The sequence below is a fragment of the Bombus vosnesenskii genome, unplaced genomic scaffold (genome assembly GCF_011952255.1).
Source record: "Bombus vosnesenskii isolate JDL3184/JDL3185 unplaced genomic scaffold, Bvos_JDL3184-5_v1.1 scf7180000013311, whole genome shotgun sequence".
Classification (NCBI taxonomy): Eukaryota; Metazoa; Arthropoda; class Insecta; order Hymenoptera; family Apidae; genus Bombus; species Bombus vosnesenskii.
This window is the reverse complement of record NW_022882959.1, coordinates 264,327-289,611: the sequence shown is the minus strand read 5'-3', so window position 1 is coordinate 289,611 and position 25,285 is coordinate 264,327. Positions and strand designations below refer to the sequence as shown.

Genomic DNA, 25,285 nt, shown 5'->3' with positions numbered 1-25,285 from the left:
AGGTACTAGCAATTCACAACATTAGAGCTGCTTGTCAGTTCAGGTGTGCTTGTCATGCAGTACGCTGTAAGTACATATCAAGTTATTTCTACGGGGCACATGAGGACATATATCTTCACAATTATAGGATAATTCATATGTCGAAGAGGAAAATACGCTTATTGAAGTGAGTAATTTTGATTTAATTTGATTAATACTTTCTGTTAAACTATCGACGAAGTTGTTATAAACTGTTTATAATCGTTTGCAAATTTATTTCTTCGGTCTTTTTTACATTTTTCATGATCCTTGTTTTCAATCACACATACTAATTTCAAATAACTTGCTTTGCTATAATTTTAAGGTTACCGAACTACATATATTGTTTTGTACTAAAAACAATAGCATATCGTTTTAAAACATAAGTAGTTATAATTACGTCTACAACAAAAGCTTTAGAATCGTTCGTCCAATTAAAAGAATGTATATATTTTTGTTGAAAGATTCGGTAATCACTTTCGAATAGTTTTCGTATAATGGGATATTTGGTCGGTTTACAATTTTATAATCTGATGAAATATAAAGTGACAATTAAATGCAATGTTAATATCATATTTATATCCTCATTTCTCTTGTTGTTTAATAAAAACAAACAATTCAGTTTTCATATATTATATAATTAAATGCTTTTTTTTTTATTTACCATACAAATTGCTTTGAAAAAAGCTAAATTCACACGATTATTTGTTAATTAATATTAAGATCGATTAACATAATTATCTTAAAGCAACTGTATACAATGTTTCGTAAACTGAGGGAAAACGATAAACTAGACTAAAAAAGTCCAAAATGTATTCAAAATTGAAAACACGTGTGTGTATATATATATATATATATATATATGTACGTAGACAATATTGTATCAAATACAGTTGTATATTTAACTAAATGTGACAAAGAAAAACATATTTTGTATAAAATAGAGAATATTCGACAAACCGATACAAATCGATCTAGTCTAGTCGATTTAAACTTTCCTTACTACTAGGTCAATTCGTAGAGTTCATTCGGTTAGGGGGCCGTCTCTTTATCTACCCTTCGTAATCAGAATTCATCTACATAGCAAGTGCAAATGTAAATGTAAAATACACCGAATGAATTGTACGCGGGCTTAACTTATGTCGCTTTCGTATTTACCCCAATCTAATATAATCTTTTTTTACTCGAGTACATGAGCGACACCTGCGTATGATTTATGCCACTTACCACACATCCATTAACCTTCTGCACTTGACCTATTTGTATTTCTTGCATGTTTAATCCGATCGATATTTCCATCCAATTGATATCGATATTTGATAGTGCTTGACATGAAATTTTACAGGTATCCTTTAAAAGTTCATAACATAAAAATTTGTTAATTATATATACGCTCAAAATTATACAAATCAATTAATTCATGCAAAATATTCTACCCGTAACTCATTCAGTATACTCTATGCATAATCACGTTAGTTGTATTAACTGGTATTTATGAATATTTGAAACATTCTATTTCTGGTTTATTTATTATTCGTTTTATCTGTCATACGGAATAACGTGAATCTTGACAGCCTGATTGATACTTCAAAGTTGAAGGTCATAGTTAAATTCTCAGAATCAATTCAGTTTCAGTCGACTCCTTGAACTTGAAGAAAGTTAAAATTAGTTTATTAGTTTTTATATTTCATGTTTTTAGAATGTAGTACATGTAAATAAAAATATTATTAAACAAAGGAGAGATATTATTATATGCAAAAATAAAATATTTTTTTAGTTTCTATACTCGATCTATAGGAATGAGAAATTTTTTGGTTAATCAATAATAACTCATTTGTTCTAAGAATTTAATTTTCATACAATTCATTACTACTAGGTCTTATAGTTGCCATATTTTTCAAACTATCGATCCCAACATTTCACTTTGTAATGTAGTTTATGGTCGTAATTGCGAAATTTTTATTATCAGGTGTTCTTGTCGTATTATGCATTGTTAAATGGCACATTTGGTCATTTTACGTTCAAATACGATTTTATGAATGCTGGTCGCATACATAGAGGTGGGTTGTACGGCTTAGACACGCTATAATTCGGGGTGATTCAACGCGTAACTGAGTTCAAGGACAACACACACACACACACACACATTTCGTCGGCAAACGAATGAAATACTTAACGAGCAAAAAGCAATATGTTCCTGAGAAACACAATATCAAGTAATGTCGGCGAAATAATGGCGTCGAAAATTGCACGATATACTTATTAAAATGACATTTTTCGTGACTTTTGATATTCTCATTTAATTTATCGATAAGTTAATTCGGGAAACATAATTTATTAATATATTCGACCGTTCAAATAGTGCAAAAGATACACAGAACTATGCTTTACAACAAAATAAAATGCATACTTAATTGCCCGTCGGTCACCAACTTTTACTATATCAAGTATACTATCATTTTCTAATAGCGATCTAACAGTCAAGGTGTAACGACTCTTCTACAATTGTTACGCGTAACGACAATCCTCAAGGCAAAATCTCTTTCTCTGCCTAATCCAGTGTCTTTCGTTTTTAGATGAGCGAGTCTGTGAAGGTGGCTGTGAGATGTCGCCCAATGAACGCTCGGGAGCTCCAGCAGGGATGCAGGGTACGTTCATAGAGGCGGACAATGAACAGCCAGGAGATCGTCGACGCTTCTGAGTTCGTGTCACATGCACCCGCGCCACCAACGTGCGCTATGCACGCTTCCGCTTCTGTTTCTTGTTTTGTTTATTCGTGGAAAGTATGTGGATAACTCGTCATTGTTCTATCGAACGCGTTGTAGCCTAGCGACCGTATCAAAACACGCGAGCAACATGCATGGACACTGTAATTTTTCCGCTAGGAAATTTTTTACGAGATCATCCTCTCTGAATCTTCGAATCTTTGACTCGAGTTCGTTGGACGAATGAATTTCGTCCGATTAAGGCTGGTTTCAGTTTTATTAAGTAAGTAAAGTCACCACGAAGATTCTGATTGATGTCTTTTTTCTTTTTTTTTTTCTTTTGTTTCAGATCTTTTACCCTCTATATGCAATGTGGGACGTGTAAGCTTCCAACGATTTTTCGATCGCGTATTTAAATAATTTTGTTTAAATGTCGATGTCTTTTTAAACAAATTTTTAAATATGTCACTTTGAAACCTGTTGGATATCGTGGCAGAGATGCTAATAAATAGCCACGAATTTTTCTAGATCTTTTCGAATGTCCCCCAACAAGCTAAAAACTCGGCTTAGCCTTAAGCTCTCGTCCCACATTGCACAACGCGTTAGTAAAAAGAGAACTGCATTTTTTATTTATTCAAACTGAATAGTTCTTTTTAATATTTTTAACGTCTTGTGGCTGTTAGCAACGTGACGTGGCATTGAATGTAAGAATTTTTTAACAAATAGAAACTGTCTGTCTTTAGCGTCGCACAGTGTTTAAATTTTGCTTATAACTGTTATAGCTATTATAATTCTGCAGTAAACCGTAAAGAGCTTGAATTTCTTTCACACCGTAAAGAAGAACAAAAGATTGATCGTATAATATAGGTTATGAATTCGACAATTTACATCGGAAATGAAATAAAGAAATCCCCTTTATCCTATACAAACCAAACGTAATTTTTTAACAATAAAAGAAATTGAAAGAACGGCGAAATAATTAGTTTACCGTAACGTGTATCAACGAGTATATTTCGTTTTTCTGCGTATCAAGGAATCCTACACCATCGTCGAAAAGTATCCCTACAGTTGCTTATTACTTGAAATGTAACTTATATATCTGTTATAAAATATTATGACACGATATTCAACTATTCACATCAATAAAACTGTAAATTTCTTTTGCACAAATGCTATGTAATATAACGGAAGAGTTTCGCTATTTGAGAAATTCTCGATTTCAAAATTGTTTAATTTTTAAGATATAGATTAAATAAAAGCAGATCTTCTAACCTCACAGATAAATCGCACATCATGCTTACTTCAAGTACCTAGTACATACTATTCCAAAGTTATAATTATACGGAAGAATATAGAAAAATAACAAATATGACAGTTAACTATTAGTTTGTATACTACGTTTGTAACTTCTATACTTTAATAAAAAACCATTTTATCGAGATATTCATAATTTTTCAGGTTTCGATCGACAAGTTTTTAATTATGCGTTAAACGTTTCATGAATATGCATTGCAATTCGTGTGAACCTCGTGTGAACCGAAACCCAGACCAGGTCAAAACACGAGAAACTATAAATATATCGTTTAATAATTAGCGCGGAACTTTTGAAAATCTGAAAATCATTATACCGTTGTTACAAATCGTACGCAATATGTGCGTGTATTTGTCGCGAATCATACGATCGCACCTACGCAAAGTTACACGTACACGCAGCGTGCACGTGTGCCTCTTGTGGCAGTGTGTCAACCACGTGTGTCGCCGTACATGAACGTAAAAGAGGGAAAAACAAGGAGGATATAAAATTGGTAGCACGACTGTGGCTTTCCATCGATTTGGCATATATTCCGCTTCATCGATAAGCATGTGAATACGTATGTAAACTATATACATATATATATATAGGCATGTAAAATGATGTGTGCAACGACGCGGTTCGATACCACTATCTATGCATCGTGTATGCACCGATCAGCTTAGCGTGCCTACGTTACCTTCTGAATATCTTATGGAATAGTAAATTTAATGACGACTCACTGTACACGATGGCCCGTGATACATAGCTGCGAGCTACGTTGATGGACGTACGATGAAAGTGGAAAGGGACTTCGAGTCAACACGTGACAGATAGAATAAAAGTTTTCTTTTCTTTTAATTGTATTTACGTTTGTTTTTCATTACTTAAGAAGTGTAGAATGTTAACTTTGTTGAAAGAATTCGTGCGCTGTATTCGTTCAATTTGATTAAGTTTGATAATGCATATAGAAACGTAAAATGATTTAAGATACAGGAATTATCAGGAAAAATATTCGTTATTTCATATTTTGCTGTTCGATGCATTCAGAGTATTTATCATGTCAAGTGTTAATTGTTAATTAATATTTTGTTGGATCGTATCCCGCTCTACAATTTTAATTTAATTTTAAGGTAATTTAGTTTCACTTTGTTATATCAGGTTTAACTCTCGACCAACGTTGTTGAATCACGTGTCACTACGGAAATTTTAATCAGAGTACTTGGTTTTAAACTAATCTACATTTGAAATTAACAGGCAGCTGGCTTTTAATTATATCTGCGAAACTTATTTACTCGACGTATCGGACGAAAAATGGGAAAAGAAGCTCGAATCGATAATTTAGTTACAATACTGAAACAGGAAGAAGCGACAATTGCGTTTTATTGTTATTTCCGCGAAATTCAATCGATACGAGTACGAACTACGAACTATCGCTAAACCGACGTTGCAAATAATAGCCACATTGCACAGATAGTTTTTGCATAACGAGTATAGAAGTGTCGCGATATAACCTGATTGATAAATCACGTCGATCGATTAGTTGTATAAAAAAAATTATATAACTTTAATCGTTCTTGCACGCGTTGCTTGTAAATTACGGGAGTGCAGTTATAGGTTTTAATTTGAAAGGCAAAGTCTTTTGCTCGATCGATATTCCGCTCAGATGAAATTTACAAAAACCCTGTTATTAATAAAGGCAGGAACATTTGTGAATATTTATCCTCCTTTATACGCGTAGTTCGCTTTTAAGAATGGACTAAACAGAAAAATATTTGCACAACGGAAACCTACATGCACGCACACTACGAACTTAAGAAAACATATTTTTCCAAGTCACGGTGTTTCGTAAATGTACAGCGACCTTAATTCATGCTGCAGTATATCGCTCTATATCTGTACTTCGATCTTACATTATTACACATGATATGATGTGATATTACACGCCATTGCGCTCTTCTTTCTTGGTTCCAGCCTCTTATTTCTTTTCCGTTCTTCCTCCGATCCTCGCTACTTTTCGCGTCTCTATCCTTTTTCTTTTTCTATTCCCTCTGCGTCTTCGCGTTCTCTCGTTATATACTGCAAACGGTATACTTTGCGGTATACTGGAAACAGCAACTTTGAGAGCTATTAAAGAGCTACAAGCAACAAAGCTATTAAATCGATTACTAATCATTAGATATTATTAAACTTATATTATTAATAATAACGAAATTTCATCGAGCTTTACACATCTATCGGTAAACTCGAAAATTCACCTATCGTATTTTTTTCACCTGCGCAGAACGTGGTAACGATCGATTCTGCGTCAAAATGCTGCACCCTCGAGTGTCCAGCAGCCGCAGGCCCCGGAAACGGCAAGGTGTACCAATTCGACGCCGCCTTCGGTCCGGAAGCAACTACAGAATTTGTCTACGAAAACGTTGGTTCGGTCATCGTGGAAGCTGTACTGGACGGCTACAATGGCACCGTGTTTGCATACGGACAAACAGGCTGCGGGAAATCGCACACAATGCGTGGATTCATCGAACGTACTTTAGACCACATCTTCGAGGCCACGTCGACGGCCAGCGCGGAAATGAGATACTTGGCCCTGCTCAGTTACCTGGAAATTTACAACGAACGATTAAGGGATCTATTGCAAGACGGTGGGAGCGATCTGTTGACCTTGAAAGAGGATCCCAATCGCGGGACTTACGTGGCTGGAGGTTTGAGAGAGGTGACGGTGAAGGATGCGGCGGAATGCGCACGACTGGTCGAACAAGGTGATCGAAGAAGAGCCGCTGCAGCTACGAAAATGAACGCAGCTAGTTCCAGGAGTCACGCTGTGTTGACGTTGTCCTTGGAAACGCTGGCCATTAACGAAGAGAGCAGTAAGACTGAGAATCCGGTAAAGAGAGGAAGGCTTCACCTGGTGGATCTTGCCGGGTCCGAGAGGCAAGCGAGGACTGGTGCTACCGGAGATAGACTGAAAGAGGCAGCTAGCATCAATTTAAGCCTTTCGGCGCTGGGAAACGTGATCAGTGCGTTGGCTGCTGGTCATGGCAGACACGTGCCGTATAGGTATGTTGGTAGACTGTTAGACGAAATTTTAGAATACAGTAGAAAAGTCAATTAGTTTCTAATTTGTATGCCACTTGACGGTCAAAAAGGAATACTTCGATATCAAACGATCGTAATCATTGGTACGATTGGTATCACAGGTGACGCAACGCGGCATAGTAGAATCATATTGTTTTTCAAAAACTACATCAGACGTAAGTTTCGTTAAAATCGTCGATTCATACCCGATGATTGGTTCCTTTGTTAGTTATGCCGAGAATAACATCGCAACATTGGATAAGCTGGTGTAAAAATTTTAGTCGTTGAATAAATTCTTTCTTACAACGCTTCGCGGATGTATCGGCTAATATACTAAAGGGATTAATCGTTGTTTAAATCGACGCTCGAAGAAACTCTACTTATACTTGAGACGATACGAAACATCGCGTAACGAACGCGATCGATCACAAAGTCACTAAACGTTTCCTTTGAAAATTCCCTATCCAGAGACAGCAAGCTAACCAGGCTACTAAGAGACAGCCTCGGTGGAAACGCAAGAACTCTGATGATAGCTTGTATAAGTGGCAGCGACGTGGACTCCGAAGAAACACTGAGTACCTTGCGATACGCAGCCAGAGCTCGATGTATCAAGAACAAACCTGTCGTCAACGAGGATCCGAAAGATGCTTTACTGAGGCAATATCAATTAGAACTGCAACGTCTAAGGAAGTTGATCGAGTCGAACGATCAGTCGCTCGTAAAAGAGATAGCCGCGAAGGCAGAAGTCGAAGACGAAGAGAGCATCGAGCAACGAGAATACAGCGAACATGTGAAAAGATTGAAGGAGGAGTGCGAACACTCCAATCTGTCTGCTCAGAAGCTTCGAGAGGAATTGCAGGCTATGAAGATTCGCTACGAAGCTGGTACTATTGGCGATACGAGGCCCAAGCCTGTTTCTCAGCAGCCGATGGACGAACAGGACGTGGAACGGGAGGAAAGGCGAAGAAAGAAGCGAGAGGCGGCCATGCAAGAGGTATTGAAGAGACTGGAGAAGCTAACTATCGGAGGAGAGGAGCAAGGAAATGCCGAATTGAGGAGACGACGAGAAAAAAGAAGAAAGAGGCTGGAGGCTCTCGCTTCGGCTCTGGAGACTAGCGCTCAGGAAGGAAACGGAAGCGTGTTCCAGGTGTATGGTCAACTCCGGTTAGTAGTTTGAACGTGCGAAAGCTGCGTCGAATATGTACGCACGAAACGGTTCGTGCAATTGAAACGTACGGCGTATACCTCTTTGTTCGTCGAAGTTAGAGAGAAACGTTAGCGGGAAGAGACGAATAAATTTCGTTCGGTCGATTTACGCTATTGGATTCTATCCTTTTAACAATTCGTACGACGAAATCTAGATTCTAGATTTTCCGATTCTACCAAGTTTCGAGAAACTCAAGTATTTACACGAAGTATTGATAGTATAATTGAAAATAAAACATACGATAGAACGTAGTTTAACGGGTTGCCTGGTATTATTACGAAGAGTACGTTTAAACGTTTCGAGATCATATATTATATGTATCTTTCTATTCGACTAAAATTATATTCCCAACGTAGATCGACGGAAGATGCGCTAAAACGAATGGCGAAACGAGCGAAGCAACTCGAAGCGGAAGCAGCCGATCTCCAAGCTTGCTGGGACGCGGAGCGACGCGATCTTTTGCGCAGAGAACTGCTTACCTCGCAAATATGCGACGCGATGGTTCCTCATCTTCGACCCGGATGTCCGTTTCGCGATGTCGCTGCCGTCAGATCCACGGCCACTTGGAGCGACGAGCTGGGTCGTTGGAGATTACCGGACGCGACGCCACGTATTTCCCTTCCTCCAGCGTCGTTGGTGCCTAAAGACAATATACAGTACAACGTAATGCCTTCCAAACCGGATCTTAACAATAATAGCAATAACGAGGATAACGCGGACGAGATGGACGTGGAAGCTGAGAACGAGGAGAGCAGCGAACAGGAACAAGCGAAGAAACTCGATATCGTTGACACGTACTTCCGACGAAATAGGATCGACAAGCTCCTAGCTCACGCGAGAGAAGCAAAAACTTTTGGTAAGCAGCGATGTAAAAGCGATGAAAATTTATCGGTCGTTGCAACGTAAAACCGTTGAATCCGTCGATGCGTGACGATCCCGACCGGTCGAGCAAAATCGGAAAATACGCGGTATTTTATCGTTTTGAAGATCGCCTAGGTGCGAACGCCGGCTTTCCTTGTTTTTCTCGTTACTACACGCCGCACGCCACGACAACGCGAACGATAGAGTCTCGCGAACGATCCGTAAGGGCATACATCGACGGATCGACCTAAGAAGCTCGTTGCTTCGAATCTAGAAATCTATTTCCTCTTGCAAACGCGTACGCGACTAGCAAATCCGGAAAACAGAAATCCTACATAACAAACGACGAGATAAACGATCATAACCGCGTTGTAGAACCGGGCAGCCGACTCAGCAGATCAGTTGGTTCCGAGGAAAGCGTTCCTTTTGGAGGCAATCGTCTTCAACTGAACGCCTTAAATCTGCAAAGTAGCGCGCCAGTGATCGGCGACTTGGATGGTTACAGGCCAACGCAACGTCTACCGACCGGACGAACGAGCCGACCAGGTTGCACGTTGGAAGAAAATTCGATAAATAACAAAAGTTGTCTCGTTAATCAAGCGATAAAGCGGAATCCTCCTCGAATCTTGGAGGCGTTGCCCTCGCAGCGCAATCTCCAAGGTACGAACGTTGCCTTCAAGTTTGGAAATAAAGCCACGTCGGACAGAATATCCGATAAACTATCGTCGGCATTCGTTCGCGACCAAGCGGATGACGATCGTTCGACGCTGGTCGAACACGCTCGTTCCCCCACGTATTGAGATCGAAGGTACAAAGCCACCGCGACAGTTGGCAACTGCGGACAGGGACGACATCGGTGGGAGACGCGGATGAGGTACTCCTACTAATAGTAGTTACACGAGTAGGTGCTTTAGAATCAGTCGATTTTTCTTATCAGATTCTACGTATATACGTATTTCTAGCGTCGAATTCGTATAATCGTAATAATGCCACCGTACGCGATACGAGATTCGATAGGCTTCGACTTAATTAATTAGAACGTAAATACCGTAATGAATACATTTTGCCGCCACTATGCACGTACTGTTTATCGTATATCCGATATGCGATATACTTTAAATTGAAATTATCAGCACAAAGAAAGAGGTAGAATCTAATTAGAAATTTATCGTACGTAGTAAAAAATTCTTTATCTCGGATATTTACGCACGTTATACGTCGTATCCTATACATTTTTCTAGTTTCGATACGTAGATACACGGAAAACAGACATCCACGCTTTATTTCTAAATAATTTTAATCTTAAACTTTCCTTGCACTTTTTAGCATTTTTATCTTCGTTTTGTTTATATTCGCTTTAACGATTATTCGAATATCGCCTCTGTCTCGTATCGTAGTTTTGAAATTTTCGTTGCCGTTTTACATGTACGCGTTTGAAATTTATACACCGTAACGCTCATAACTCTATTCCGTTATCCAATTATTCGACAGAAGTAAAAGTTTCCTTTACGCGAAATACGCGAAATTACGTGGTTCTCACGAGAAACGATGTAAGAATAAACGAGATAAGGTGTACGTAATATTACGAGTCACTGTCGTTCTCTTTCACGATGAAAGAGACCTTGATCCGTCCACTGATCTTATATAGGTTTTAATTTGAACATTTTGCGAACAGGCTTGGGTGAGTGACATTTGTATAAGAGCCGTCCCGCTGTAACTTTGTCGCTTGGAATGTCTTCTGGCACGCCTTTTATACATGCGTCGTAACAAATTACGTTCGCATGTGTCAAGAAATTCTGAAATTTGAGAAGACGTTCGTAATAGACGAAACGAAGCAGACGATTCACACGTGGTGGATAATAATTCGAATTCTAACGATATCGTTAGACTCGGGATTTTGCTGACAAATTACTATCGTATCCTACGAATCGTTTCGCTTTTCGTAATACGAACCAGTCGCTATACAACGTATATAGGATATATAGCGATAAGATTTGTTTTGCAAATCAACGAGGACGACGACACGAGAGTCACCACTGGGCCAAGGTTACACAGTCGGAGTGCTTTCGTTTCGATATAAAATATATTAAAATTTCTAAATACATGTGCGAACGTTCTGCTATGTAAAAATGTCGTTAATCGCGAGTATCGACGGATCGAGGAGTTACCGAATAAAAAAAAACTGTTTAACCGTCCCCTTCGTATTCCGTAGCAATCTGCGAGATATGTTTTACAGAAATCAAAATAAAAACTCGCGATTAATAAAAGAAAAAGTATTTCGATCGCAACGAGAGATCAGAAATTACGTAAATATTAATATTCGCCTATTAATACAGAGATTAATTCGCAGATTCTTCGTGGCTCTTTCGCTTTCCCTTCTTTCCTATTTTCGCCATTGTCTTCTAATTTCGCAATGATTTACGATCACGTAGATATATTTATTTGACAAGTTCATCTAGATCTCGTGGCATTCGTCCCCGTTAGAGCTCTAAAAGTAACGTCATAAAGGTTACACACACAGTGTTACGCAACATCTTGGCCCGTGGAATATATCGACAAAACCAGTCTCGTACAAAACATTCAAATTAACGAATTTCTATCTACGAACGTCTAATCTCTCCAAAGATGGCAGAAACGAATTTTCTTAATGCTTGTTACAGGAAGTAGCGTTTGCAGCGTGTATCCTACGAATAGCGATAGCAAGAAATGCCCTTGTGCAACCGGTTTCCATACCTATTTGGTCGGGGATGACGGAGGCCACGCGTCGACTTTACCTTTCGTTGTGGGAAGATAGCGATTTAACGAACGGACCCTCTGCCTTCCACTCCTCTGGTTTTTAACTCGTTAAGGACGAAGCAGCGAAATATCGTGTAAAAGTTGCGTAATTGCGGCAGTATTAAAAAGAGGTAAATAAAGTAAGTTATTATTTTGTCAAGTTAGAAAAAAAAAAAAAAAAAAAATCCATCGAAACGATCGTCTCTTGGAGAATGACGGATTTCTCGATGTAAATACATTATACGTAATACGTACAAGATAGATACTGCAATTTCTTCGAGTTGCGCGTTTATTTCGATCCATCGTGTCGCCGCTGTTTTCCGATATTTTTTTTTTTTCCTATCCGGTTGCTTTTTCCGGTATCTACGATTTCTACTAAAATTAGTCGCTTCAAAAATATAAGTTACACGATCTTTAAACGATCTTTTTACGATCTCCGATACGATCTTCGACCAACGTACGATAGGATTAAGGCGTCGTTATCGATCTACCATCCAAGACACGTATGCAGATGTAAGCAGAGAATATTCGATCCAATATTCGATTTCGTTACGTTGTCTTTTAGCTTTCGTTTGGAAAGATTAATCTCTCCGCTTTTGTACGCCGACGCCGCTACTTGTTGCTATAAATAGATCGAATAGAATTTAAATCACCGATAATCTCAATTTCTCTCGTTCCTCGCGAAAGATCGTCGAGAACGTTACGCAATCGTCGAATGCTAACAAAACTCGTCAGAAACGAACTTGTCTCTAACGTAATCGTACAAAATCTATGTCGATCTATGTCGAACTGCGACTTTAATTGCAAACGACCATCGAGCTGGAACCAACTAGTACTTTCTGTGAAATCCACCGGGCCCAGGGATCGTTGCGCGATTCGACACACTTTTCGAGGAAATCTCGACGCTGGTCGATAATAGAGAAAAGGAAAATGAAAAAAAAAAAAAAAAAGGAAAGAAAGAGAGAAAATTCCGAAATCGGTCGAAACCCGAAGGAGCTGTGATTCGATTCGGATTCGAGTAAACTAACGGAAACCAATCTCGAAAATCGACTAAAATGAAATCGGCTTTCGAACCGTGCTTTTAATAAATTTAGAGACAATTAACATTCACAGTGACAAACGTTTGCAGTTTTAAATACGAAATCCATAGCTTTCGGTGCTATATATTTCGGACAAGGATCGTAGGACTATGCTTCGGTAGTGCATACTATAGATCGTTGTCCGAGCTTTCTATACGTACGTTTCCGTACAAAGAAACGACGCTGCTTCGATCTCTACTCCGTGGGAGCGACGCAACTTTTGCGCGCGCAAAGTAAAAAAGGAGAAATTTCGACGGTAGTCGTTGTAATTACACGATGACGGAAAACTCTGTACAGTCGCGGTTATCTAGCGTTCGCAGCAACGCTTTTCCGATTAGATACTGACTTATCGTTCCTCGATAAAGATCGTTGCGAAATATCCGCCTTAGAAGAGAGATTTCAGGTGTACCAGGCGGCGGTTTTCACCTGACACGCGCGCGCCGCTAAAAAGTGCCAGAGAAAGAATCAAAGTTGCTAAAGTCTGTCTGCGATCCATCTACGACAATGCTATGAAATTTTTGTACGCGAAGCTTTGTTCGAGCGTTACGCGGTCGTAAGTAGAAAAAGAGGCGAAATAAAAGGAAAAGTTTGTAAACGAAAGTGTATTATGGTTTCCGTCGTTCGCTTTAGAAATTAATTGCCTCTTTCTTACAGGACACCGTAACGGAATAACTTTTTTATTTTTTTCTTATTTTCATTATTGGAAAGCGCATTATTGGAAAGACGTGAGAATCGATACCAATTCGCGATACGCAGCCCCGTTATCAAAACGAACCGAAGCGAAAGACGAGAACGGTGTCAAAGATCGTATCCCCTCGAAGCTTTTAGAGAAATTTCACAGCCAGCCACGCGAACTGATCGAGCAACCAGTGACTCTCTCCTAAAACCTTTACTTTCCATTCAATCTCCGGAAAGAGGAAACACGGAATAGAGGCGAAATTATAAAGAGTCTATTATAAAAACATTCAAAAATACCTATGACGATTTTTTTCTGAAAAAAACCTAACAAACGCGGTTTACTCGTTATATGCGTGTAAATAACCAGCATTTCCAGTTAATTTTCTTTCAAAATACGTTTGTCAACGTTAATCGGAAATTAATTGCCGTTCTCGAGTCAACGTAACGACGATAATCTATAATTTCGCAACACGCTCTTGTATCGCGGTAACATTAACGTGCCTCGTACAAAATACGCCTTTTTAAACGAACGAACATCGTTATTCCAAGTGAAAGACGATTTAGTTGGTCGTGTTCGAAACGTCGTAGTACGTTTCGTGTAATAAAACCGACACGTAAGTATTTTCGTTGAAGAAGATAAAAGTGACCTTGAATACTGTAAAACTAACGATCCGAAAAAAGAATACAATTTCTCCAGCTTTCTTCAACGTCGAACGCAACTTTTTCCCCCATTCCCTCTAGATAACTCAAGAAACGAAGAAACATTCGTACGTTCGATTATCATCGAGTCAAGATCAAATATAAATTAACTTTAAACCGTTTCACAGCGTGAATAGTAGCTGTTAGATATACGATAATTAGCTCTACGATATTGCGTATCTTCCATCTGTATAACTTCTCCAATTTTTATATGCTTTGCCAGGCACGTTTCAAACTTTGTCGCTATCATCGCGATACGCCTGGATACGCAACGGATGCCTCGTTAGTGCGCTAATGGGATTTCAAAATATTTCGTATAACGCGTATATATGCAACAAGTTTCTAAGAGCGTTCGAATACTTTCGCGAGCGTACTCTACGTACGATTAGGTTTCTTGGGATGTCATTAACGTTCGGTGCTCGTTATATCCTTTGTATAATATTTTACCTCGCGCTCTACTAGGAATCCGTAACGCGCAAAACAAACACGCAAATCCTTCCTACGATCGTTTCCCGCGATACTCGGTGTCGTAGAACCGATAAAACATGCTGCGAGACTCGGAACAACCGCATTATTTATTGGCTAACGAAATCGATCCGAAATTACTCGTAATCGAGTGAAACGGTCGTAAAGATTGGAAAAAAGTGTGGTCGCCCGTTCGAACATTCGGAGAGAACGAAAGCGAATGAGCTCACCCGTTCGAACATTCGGAGAGAACGAAAGCCAATGATGGAAAAAGCCAGCTTACCGTACACATGTGTACAACGGCGATGGCTCACTTTTACTTTCTCTGTTTTGCACGAAACGCAAAATAGCGGCCGCGAGGCTGGTAAATGCCGCTTCAAAAAGCAGTCCGCTTTCCCTCTCGTCCTGTCTCCGGATATCGAAACATGGTCGCCTCTCTTAAAATCCTTTGTCGTTTCTTATCCTTTCGATCAACGTTTCGCGACACTCGTCGTCCGTAGATCAGCCATTCGAACCGATTCTTTCGATTTGTATTATTTTTCAAAACCACTGATTACATCGGCGATTAGTAGATTACGATAGTAATCGAAAGTTCCATATAGACTCGAGAAGGTAAGATAGAGGCGAGCAGCGAGCGTATTTAACGTAGGATTTTTCCTTTTCCCTTTAAATTTTCCCTTTAAATTTTCATTTATTTCCTGTTGTCCATTGTTTATCGTTTGTTGTCATATTCGCTACTAATAATTAATGTTACGAAATTTTAAATATAGGTATTTATCTTTGAAAATAGGAAGCAACTTTAAAACCCCTAAAAAATTCGAAACACTCACATTCGCGATTTACCAAATTAGACGAAATTTCCAATTTCTGTCAAACTTGGAAACCCATTACCCTTAATAGAGTCGGCGTCGTACTTTCCACCGTTCAATTCTGTTTCGACGAATTGCAAAACGTATAATGAACTAAATCACTCTAATAAGCGTACTTGATTTGTTACCGTCGTGAGATTGCAAAATACGCAACTACAACGTTCCCTTATCCCATTAATTGCGCTACATACATGTACATATATCGTGATAAAAAACACTACGTTTTATCATATACTTTCCTATTTCTCTTTGTAAATATTTAATTCCCAAATTTCTTAAGATCGACGTTTCAACGACAGCAGTACTTGAGTAAAATGAAAATGTTTTCTGGCATTTTTGTTACAAAATTATCGTATTGTCGTTTAAATATTAGACAATTAAATGCATTTAAGATGAAATCTAATAGTTGTTTAAGCAGTGGTTTAACATATTTAAGATGAGACTCGATAAATTTAACAAATCGACGAGATCGACGTTTTTATCTGCGGTTTCACAAACGATTTTTGCTAAATAAATGTACGTGCATATCTGGTCAAATCTATTATACGTAGATAAAACAATTCGAAAAGAAATAAGCAATGAAAGTGGATGTGATACGTCTTTTACGAAATAGCTATATCTTTACCTAGCTATATACCACGGTAGAAGCTCGTAAATATAAATGGCTAAAATAAGCAAATTGTCAAGGCTATATAGGCATTTGTCACGGATACATTCGTTAACTGGTTAATAAACTCGCTCTGGCGAAAAGCGATAGTATATTTACCTTAACCGAAGAAAACAGACGTTTCTCGTGTTACCATCTTATGTATCCCTAGTACACAGTTACTTTCCACACGTGATGTTATTTCGAGGTTATGTCGTCGTTTAAAGGTTAAAAATATTAACTTGGCATAGATAAACGTAGAGAAAAATCGGTCCCATCGTGAATTCTCGTATATCGTCGCGATTATGTCACGCATCCTGCATCGGTCTCGAGTTCAACTGGCCTGTGTTTCATCGCCTTTCGTTCGACGTCTCTCCCCTTTCCTCTATAATCGCGGAAAACAACATTTCCCGGAGCAGGGAATATCGGCATCGTGCAACGCGAATCAGAGCAAAGTAGAGCACCGATCTTGTTACTCGCCGTAATTCACGCGAAACCGTTGCTACGCGAGCCTCTTCCACGAGAAGCACGATTTGAAATTGACATTGTGATCGTTGCAGCTGCATTAAACAAGTTTTTCCTTCGCTCGGAATGGACTTTCTACGACACATGATTCACTACGCACGTAAATATTCAGCTTCGGAACGAGTATATTCGCACGAACATGACAAATTCTTAGCGAGAAAAGTGACAAATGATTACAATTACGTAATTATTTAGCATCGGTAACGAATAATCATAATCAACAAAGAATGTAAAGTAATAATCATAGGATAAACTAAAACGATCGATTGAAAATTTACGAGGATAATTAATTATAATTCGCAATTATAGTTCGCGATGTAACCTTTTAACCACATTAAATTAACCACATTATATTGGATAAATAAAATCAATTATGGATTCGTATGAATTGTAAGGTATTTTTCCATTAGACTCTTTCTTATAGCAGCATATATCAAAAACGAAGAGAATGGCAAACCGGAAATCTGTAGATATAGCTATAGACTGTTGTGTTAGGCTAACGTCGTAATTAACTTCCGCAGAGGTTAAACGACTAGTTGATAGACGTCTATCGAATCATGATAAAAATACAGTTGCAGGATTCGCTTGTTTTCTTAAATAAAACATACTAATTAAATTAATTCTCGTATTCTTACAATAAATGATTCAAAGTATGCATACATGTCTAATTCCCAACACCTCTAAATAATAATTTTCGCCTTTTTTTTCTAAATTATACTTCCCAACAACACTGTACAATTATATAAAAATATCCACGCTTTATCTAATCGTAATGTCCAAATAATGCCTGTATATATATAGAAAGATATTTCTGAACACAGCGATCTCAGGGTATCAGATGACCTCTAAAACGTTTTTCTCTTTCATTCGCAATAATATCGTGTACTATTCGCTAATGCAAATAAATACGAACTCTCAGATTACGTATATCGAACTCTCGTGTAACAATTTTTCCTCGTCGATATTGAACATCTACAAGCTATAATATATGTCTCTATAGAGTCATTTGTATTTAAAATATCTGTTAACATTATCGACAACATCGATGTTATTGCCGATTGAGAAAAATATTTTCAAAGATATACATCAAAGTCGCTTGATCGTTCGACCACGAATTCCAAGCGTCGTACGATCACGAAGTTTTAAGGAGACAAAGTCGACAAAGTCGACACGGAGAATGCCGCCGAGGTCATTGTACGCTACGTCCGTTTATGTGCACCATAGCCTGTATACTATATGATCATAAGAAAAACAGAAACGCCAAGAAGTATAGATCTATGTTCTATTTCAAACATGACCAACGGTCAATTATCGCGACTTGTTACAGTTACAAGTGGCAACGATCTTACTCCATGCCCCCCCCCCTCCCCCTCTCGCTACTCATTTATCTGTTGTATCTAAATATCTGTTATTATATACTTCGTTCTTTAAAGCAGCCATTACGAGACGTCGCGCCGCATACAACGCTTGTGCCTAAAATAAGAATTAGTCAGAAGCTAACAGCTAACCGAAAGGTCCAAAGAATTAGCGGCGTAACTGGTACTGATATTTCGCTCTTAACTATACGAGTTCCAACCAACGATTCATAGCATAACTAATAGGGGAGACGGGTGAAAGAAGCGGAGAGGCCAGAAAAAGATTACGGGGAAAGAAGACAAAGAATATAAGTATTTATATACATATGGGAGACGTGTGTTTAATGTATATGTATATACGCACACATCAACGTTATCTTTAGAGGGAAAGAGAGGAAGACAAATACAGTTAAGTAGCGGCACTTTGATCCACAAATGTACCGCGTGTTCAAGTTTCAAGCAAGTCGCAATACGGTCAATGATTCATACTTGCCATTAATTAATTGACGACATAATAAAATTTCCTATATGCGATATCGACAAACTAAAAAGAAGTTTTGTAATCTCAAACTAAAATATCGAACAATATCGATATACAAATTCTTATTCGTTGGAAATATTTGACAATAAAATTATGAAGTAAAAATACAAATTATACGCATTTAAATTAATACGAGCGTAATCATTCTAGCAAAAACTATTTTCTTTCCAACTCACTAATGTTTCTCTGGAATAACCGTTACGTAAGAAACGTTTGTAATTGTACTCAAAATTTTGGATAAAATTTATCGTATTTTCCTTAGTCAGTACCCCCATATTGCACAATTTACATTACATACATTTGCTTACGAAAGTATTTGAATACGTACAAAATTTGTACGTCCATATTATATATGCGTTATATAAAAGATTTTGAAACTTCATTAGCACTGTACGAGATGAAACACGGCTGTCACAACAAATTTCTCGACAACGAGTCAACTACAAGTTTCTCGACAAAAATCTTCGAATTCGCTAAATCTTTCATAGAATTCGTTATATAAAAAATGTCAACATTTTGAGAAAATTTATAGATCGACTCGAGATTACATTAAATTAAAATATAGTCGGGAAAGATCAATAATAGTTTGTAAATAATTTACGGAGAGAACAGAATGTTCCTTAATCGGAATTTCATATTCCATTCGAATTGCAGAACGATACGTTTATAGTGCATGCTTATAGTAGCTCACAAGCCACGTTGATCACTTCCATAAATTAATATGTAAGAGAAAATAACAATAGCGTGCATTGTTTTTTAAAATTTGCCTTGAAATTTATGGTTATGTTATGTTCTTACTCTTGCGATAAATAAACTCATGAAGATAGGCCCTTTGCTGTCTGAAATGTTGAACACTAATTACGTCCCTAGGAAATGAAATTAAAAATTTCATAAAAAATGGTCTCGGTTATTCTAGCGGCCGAGAGGCTCGCACGCGATTATCGATATCACAGATATCCGTCAAGCAATAATGGCAATGTCAACAACATAATATAGATAATATTATCGTACTTTATCGTACGGTACGGTCTGCTCGCCTAAGCGCTGCGCACAAAGGGATCTACGTTAGAGTTGGTCCGGAACGAGCGTGGCGGAACTAGCGTACCAGGAGAGCGCATTTTGGTATCTGAGATCGGCGGCTCGAAAAAATGAGTGACGCACGGTCGCAGTCGACGAGCTCGGATCCAAGTCCAGCGATAGACACAAGCACAGGCGATCTACCAGTCACGGGTTCTAGTTGCCGCCGCGGAGAGGGTCCAAAAGAGAACGGAACGGCAAACTGCGTGCGAGAGACGTGACGAACAGTCGCCAGCTGGTAGCCGGTCTACGTGGATCGAGCAATCGCGAGCCGGAAAGAGAGAGTGTGCGTATGCGTGTGTGTGTGTGTTTCTTTTTCTCTTTTATGCGCACGTAGCAGAATACACACGTTTATCGCGCGAATCGCTCTTACCGTGTATATTTAACGTTCACACTTGTGAATAGCTGTGAAGAGAAACGAACGAAGCGGAAGTGGTTGCCACTAATAGTACCACAATGAGTGACGATCGTCGTTGACGAACCATTCAGCATCGAAACGAGTCGTTTCGATTAAAACGACGTTCGAAACGAGTTTTCTACGCCGCGATACGCTCCCATGAGAGCGTGCCTCCGGCAGGATGTCGTCGGTGTTTTCGAAATTAATCGACAAGACGTCTACCAAATACGGTATTAGGCAAGAGCAGCTGATTCGTGGTATAGTCGGGGTAGCGACCACTCTCTATTTCATCAAGATCGGTTATCCGTTGGTGACTTTTGCTATAAAGCAGTACCAAAAGGGGAAAAAGCAAACTCGGAATAGCGTCCAAGTGCCGAGCAGGGATAAGAATGACATTAATAATGCTAATAATAGCAAGTTGTACAGCAAGGCAGGGAAAGCAAACGTGGGTTTGGACCGAAAATTCATTAAACAGCTGATCGCGTTGCTGAAGATCATGGTTCCTGGATGGAAGACGCGCGAAGCCGGATTACTCACTTGTGCCACTCTGACGTTACTAGCTAGGACGTTTTTGTCGATCTATGTAGCCACTTTAGAAGGTCAAATCGTGAAGAGAATCGTGCTTCGAGACGTTCAAGGGTTTTCTTTGATGCTCGCGAGATGGTTCGCTATAGCTTTCCCCGCGACGTTCGTTAACTCGGCTATTCGATATCTAGAGGGACGATTGGCTCTTAGTTTTAGGTATTTACACGAACAATGTATTGATTTGTAGTTTGCTACAAATGGCTTTAACGGTTCACAAACAAGTGTCAAGTTCTGTTTTCTGTTTTTAAAGAGGACGCCTGGTAGAGCATGCTTACAAAATGTATCTGAGTCAACAGACCTACTATAGAGTGGCTGCACTGGACACTAGACTCGGAGGTGCTGAACAAAGACTGACGGATGATTTGTCCGAATTGGCTAGTTCTGTGGCACATTTGTATTCCAGTTTAACCAAGCCGTTGTTAGATTGTGCATTGGTGTGCATCGCGCTTATTTCTTTCTCTTCAAAAATGGGAGCAAGAAGGATACACGGTAATACGATTAGCAAGTTATAGAGAGTGTACGAATAACCAGAGTCTAATCATTTGAAAGGCAAATTAAGCGACGTATTAATAAGCATAGTAAATTTCCTTTGTATTGTTTTACAGGGCCATTGTTATCGTGCGTGGTAATTGGTCTAACCGGACAGATTCTACGTCTAGCTTCTCCTAAATTTGGCCAGTTAGTGGCCGAAGAAGCATCAAAACGTGGAATATTAAGAGAGGCACATGCTCGCATCAGTGCTCATGCAGAAGAGATAGCATTCTACGGAGGTCACTGTACAGAGCACCGATACTTGATTACCGCTTATAAATCTCTTGTTTCGCACTTAAGGAGAGTGTTAGCCCTAAAATTTTGGTACGTGATGTTGGAACAACTGCTCATGAAATACGTATGGTCTGGCACTGGACTTTTAGTTATTGCCATGCCCCTTCTTTATACCACAGCGACATCAGGAAACGTTGCTTTAAAAGATGACGGCGATGGTACGTACGTGCTAAATATAAAGTTAGTTTATAGTATGCGAAATACTAACGTATTTGTTTGCTTGTAAATAGGCGGAGTGAGCGAAAGAACCAGATACTTGACAACTTCTAAAAATCTTTTGAGTTCTGGGGCAGATGCCGTCGAGAGACTGATGTTGTCTTACAAAGTAAGATTTAGAATAACGGAGAGAGCGTATTAGCTAGTTCGCAAAGTAAGACGTTTATAACGAATTTCATGTATTATAGGAATTGGTGGCGCTAGCTGGATACGCAGCACGGGTCAGCGAAATGTTGGATGTATTTAAAGATGCTGCGCTATGTAAATATAGAAGAAATATCGTTGGTAGTTCATCGAGAACAACAAATAATACAACCAATTTTGCTTTAGATAATATAATCGAATTGAAAGACGGAGCACCAGTGATAAAAGGTAATCTTCTACGAGCATACCATACAGGTTAGCAGTATTCTTGAAGTATACTTGATCGGATATGATAAGACGCAAAGTACATTTGTTATAGGAATCGTACGTGAAAGTACAGACGGCAGTATAAGCTTGATCGACGTGCCAATAGTTACACCAAACTGTGAAATTATTGTACCTAGATTGACTATTTGTGTAAGCTTCGTTATATTTTTAAACTATCACAAACTATCGGAAAAAAAAAAGGAAAATTATCGTACGCTTTTACTTTTGTAGATAAGACCAGGGGACCATATATTAATTACTGGGCCCAATGGCTGCGGAAAGAGTTCCCTGTTCCGCATAATTTCTGGCTTATGGCCAGTGTATGGAGGCACTTTGATAAGACCGGCAGAAAATTACTCTGCTAAACGAGAAAGACCCGCCTTATTTTATATTCCCCAAAAACCTTACATGACCGTCGGTTGCTTGCGCGATCAAATCATATATCCCTCGGAATCACAAACGGAAGACTGTTGCGACGAAGAACTGCTGAAATTGTTGGAAGAAGTGGATCTACGAAGTCTGGCAGAGAGAGAGCCGAATGGACTGGATTCTTTTGGTGACTGGGACTCTACGTTGTCTGGTGGTGAAAAACAAAGACTCGCGATGACGCGTTTGTTTTACCATGCGCCTCAGTATGCGCTGTTAGACGAGTGTACCAGTGCCGTGAGCCTCGAGGCTGAAGCAGTGATTTACGAAACTGCCAAAAGGAAAGGCATAACGTTGTTAACTATCACGCATCGCGTGGCTTCCCTCGCGAAATATCATAAACTACTGTTACGCTTCGACGGAGAAGGTGGTTGGACTTTCGGCCCGTTAGAGGCGGAAAGTGCAACGCGTCTAACGACTCAAGCAACTTACGAACAAACCGAGCAACACGAAGTGAAAGGAGGCCACTATCGAATGTTACACGTACGTTCGCGTGTTTTTTTTCCCCATTTTAATACGAAACGAACGACCATGTTGCAACGAGCATGTACCAAATGTATTTCGATATTTTGTTTCTGTTTACAGGAACTCCGTGACATTCATAAGGAGGATGCGAAAATTGGAATTAGCTGAAAAGAACGAGACGAATCATTTTGTATTATTCTAGCGAATTCATGTAGAAACTCGTGCGGCTGTAAATAGATACTAATTTCTAAACAAATAGTTTCTAAACAATCAATCTATTTTTGTATGAATAAATATCGCTATTTAATGTCACGAAGTAGGAACATTGTTCGACGTTGTTTGAGCATCTGTATCCTAACGCTTCTTTTCTATCGCTTATCTAAATTAAGGATAATGTAACGAAATAAAAATGGCACTTTCGTCAACCCGATCAACGCGTTGATTTTATGAAACGTACTCGTTGCTACGAAGTGATTTTTACCTGTTTATATCGTATAATGGTAAAACTATCGTCTTTTACTTATCGTTCGATATTCTTCGAACTTTGCAAACATATCCGAAGAAGGTTAAAGGCGATAAACGTAATTCTGATTTGCAATGTAGCCATCGAAATGTTAACGAGAGGACCGAATCGTAAATCACGAATAATTTTCTACTTACTAAAAAAGTATTCCTAACGACGAAATCCTTTCCTTTTCCCAACCATAAGAGGATTATCTACAGTTAATAAAAATAGAAACTGTCGTAAAATAAAAAGATATTTGTTGTCCATGTGTCACTACGTGGTAGGTATTTCCAAGATGCGATAAACAAGATAGAACGATCGGAATGGGAAAGGAACAAAGTACAAAAACAGAAGAAAAAAAGATTTTTTTACTTTTATCGATGATTGACAATCAGCCGACAATCTCACGCGAATATCAGCTTGGATCGGTAGAGAAATTGCCGTGTTCATCGATCCGTGGAAAATAACTCGATGAACGCGAAATTATCAAAGCCAATGACGATGAATCTTTGTTGAACTCGATCTTTGCTCCTATCACAAGTGTCTTAACGTTTCTTAAAAGTAAACAAGAGGAGTCCAAAGATATAAATCTAATTAGGTGAAAATGTTCGATGGCTGGAGAAACGGTTAAAATAAAAGTGAGGAAAGTGAGTAAGCAAGGAAGGAAGGGTGAGAGCGAATCTTGCAAAGATAGGAGAAAAGGAGGGAAGAGATGGAAGGAAAGTGGCGAGAATGGGATAGGTTGGATGTCGATTAGAAGGCGGATCGCGGATTAAAGTTCCTTTGGCGATGGTGTAGCTGCCAGGCCATGGCGTGCAGTAGCGTGCCGTGTCGCGTACATTAATTTGTGCCGGACAAAAATTTAATTACGTGTGTTTCTTTGTTTTGAAGGGCCAGCAAAGGCGGCGGGGGCGATGCCAGGGGAGGGAAGACCCACAATTTCCGATGAGCTTACCTCTGGGAAACCCTGCAAACGCCAAACGTCGATACGCCCGGGAGCAGCCATCTTGGGGGGTTGTATACCTCTCTGCGACGTTCCAGCTAATGCTTTAAAGCAATTCCGGAATACCGGCGCGGCGCAATTAGTCGCGTCTCTTCTTCCTCATCGCCTCATCTTCCTGGGATGCGGAACGACTTACTAATACATCGATGCCTTATAGTACAAATGTTGTACCCTGATATTCAAAAAATTCAATCGTATTTTACGATTAAATAAATATTTGTCGCATTTGTATCTATCTTTACGTCTAACGCCGCTACAAAATTGGTGGCAGATCGCGCGTCGATCGCACGCTTTACGACAGATCATGAGAATGAGAATGAGAAATAATATAGTCGGCTACTTTGTACGTTTAAAAGATGTTCCTTACCGTACTTTTATAAACGGTATTTTTCCATTATAGAATTTTTTAATCCGACCTTATTTCAATACACCGTAAGCATTGTAACAGGTATTTCGTTTTATCTGGATATCACAGTCTCTTGCACGCTAACGATAATCTGCCAGCTAACGATATTACTAATATTATAGATTTCTCTTTCATAATTTTACAAGGTTATGTAATTGCAGCGTGTCGTGTACG

At 39.0% G+C, this 25,285-nt stretch overlaps 2 protein-coding genes and 2 long non-coding RNA genes across 7 annotated transcripts; 2 read left to right on the top strand and 2 right to left on the bottom strand.

Moving 5' to 3' along the window:
• The first annotated feature begins 10 nt into the window (after window positions 1–10).
• On the top strand, window positions 11–12,098 carry LOC117234912 (osmotic avoidance abnormal protein 3-like). Of its 2 annotated transcripts, XM_033496497.1 has the most exons (7): window positions 11–166; window positions 2,595–2,666; window positions 6,299–7,077; window positions 7,564–8,259; window positions 8,659–9,158; window positions 9,539–10,037; window positions 11,824–12,098. In XM_033496497.1, exons 2-6 carry the CDS (start codon window positions 2,595–2,597, stop codon window positions 9,961–9,963), a joined length of 2,472 nt encoding a protein of 823 aa, XP_033352388.1. In that variant the 5' UTR covers window positions 11–166; the 3' UTR covers window positions 9,964–10,037; window positions 11,824–12,098. The 2 variants fall into 2 exon arrangements, with proteins under 2 accessions (XP_033352388.1, XP_033352389.1); XM_033496498.1 differs by lacking the exon at window positions 11,824–12,098 and having other exon boundaries at window positions 9,669–9,867.
• On the bottom strand, window positions 2,777–6,406 carry LOC117234918. Its single transcript, XR_004493591.1, has 2 exons — window positions 6,273–6,406; window positions 2,777–6,152 (listed from the first exon to the last, which is right to left on the bottom strand). It is a non-coding gene; the product is annotated as an uncharacterized LOC117234918 (long non-coding RNA).
• Window positions 6,854–24,837, bottom strand: LOC117234917. 2 transcript variants are annotated; one of them, XR_004493589.1, is made up of 3 exons: window positions 24,658–24,837; window positions 8,782–8,942; window positions 6,854–6,982 (listed from the first exon to the last, which is right to left on the bottom strand). It is a non-coding gene; the product is annotated as an uncharacterized LOC117234917 (long non-coding RNA). The 2 variants fall into 2 exon arrangements; XR_004493590.1 differs by lacking the exon at window positions 24,658–24,837 and adding an exon at window positions 16,495–17,261.
• On the top strand, window positions 20,313–23,513 carry LOC117234913 (ATP-binding cassette sub-family D member). Of its 2 annotated transcripts, none has more exons than XM_033496500.1 (8): window positions 20,313–21,010; window positions 21,105–21,343; window positions 21,460–21,837; window positions 21,910–22,004; window positions 22,084–22,267; window positions 22,359–22,456; window positions 22,538–23,128; window positions 23,318–23,513. In XM_033496500.1, exons 1-8 carry the CDS (start codon window positions 20,451–20,453, stop codon window positions 23,363–23,365), a joined length of 2,193 nt encoding a protein of 730 aa, XP_033352391.1. In that variant the 5' UTR covers window positions 20,313–20,450; the 3' UTR covers window positions 23,366–23,513. The 2 variants fall into 2 exon arrangements, with proteins under 2 accessions (XP_033352391.1, XP_033352390.1); XM_033496499.1 differs by having other exon boundaries at window positions 22,538–23,215.
• Window positions 24,838–25,285: the final 448 nt, after the last annotated feature.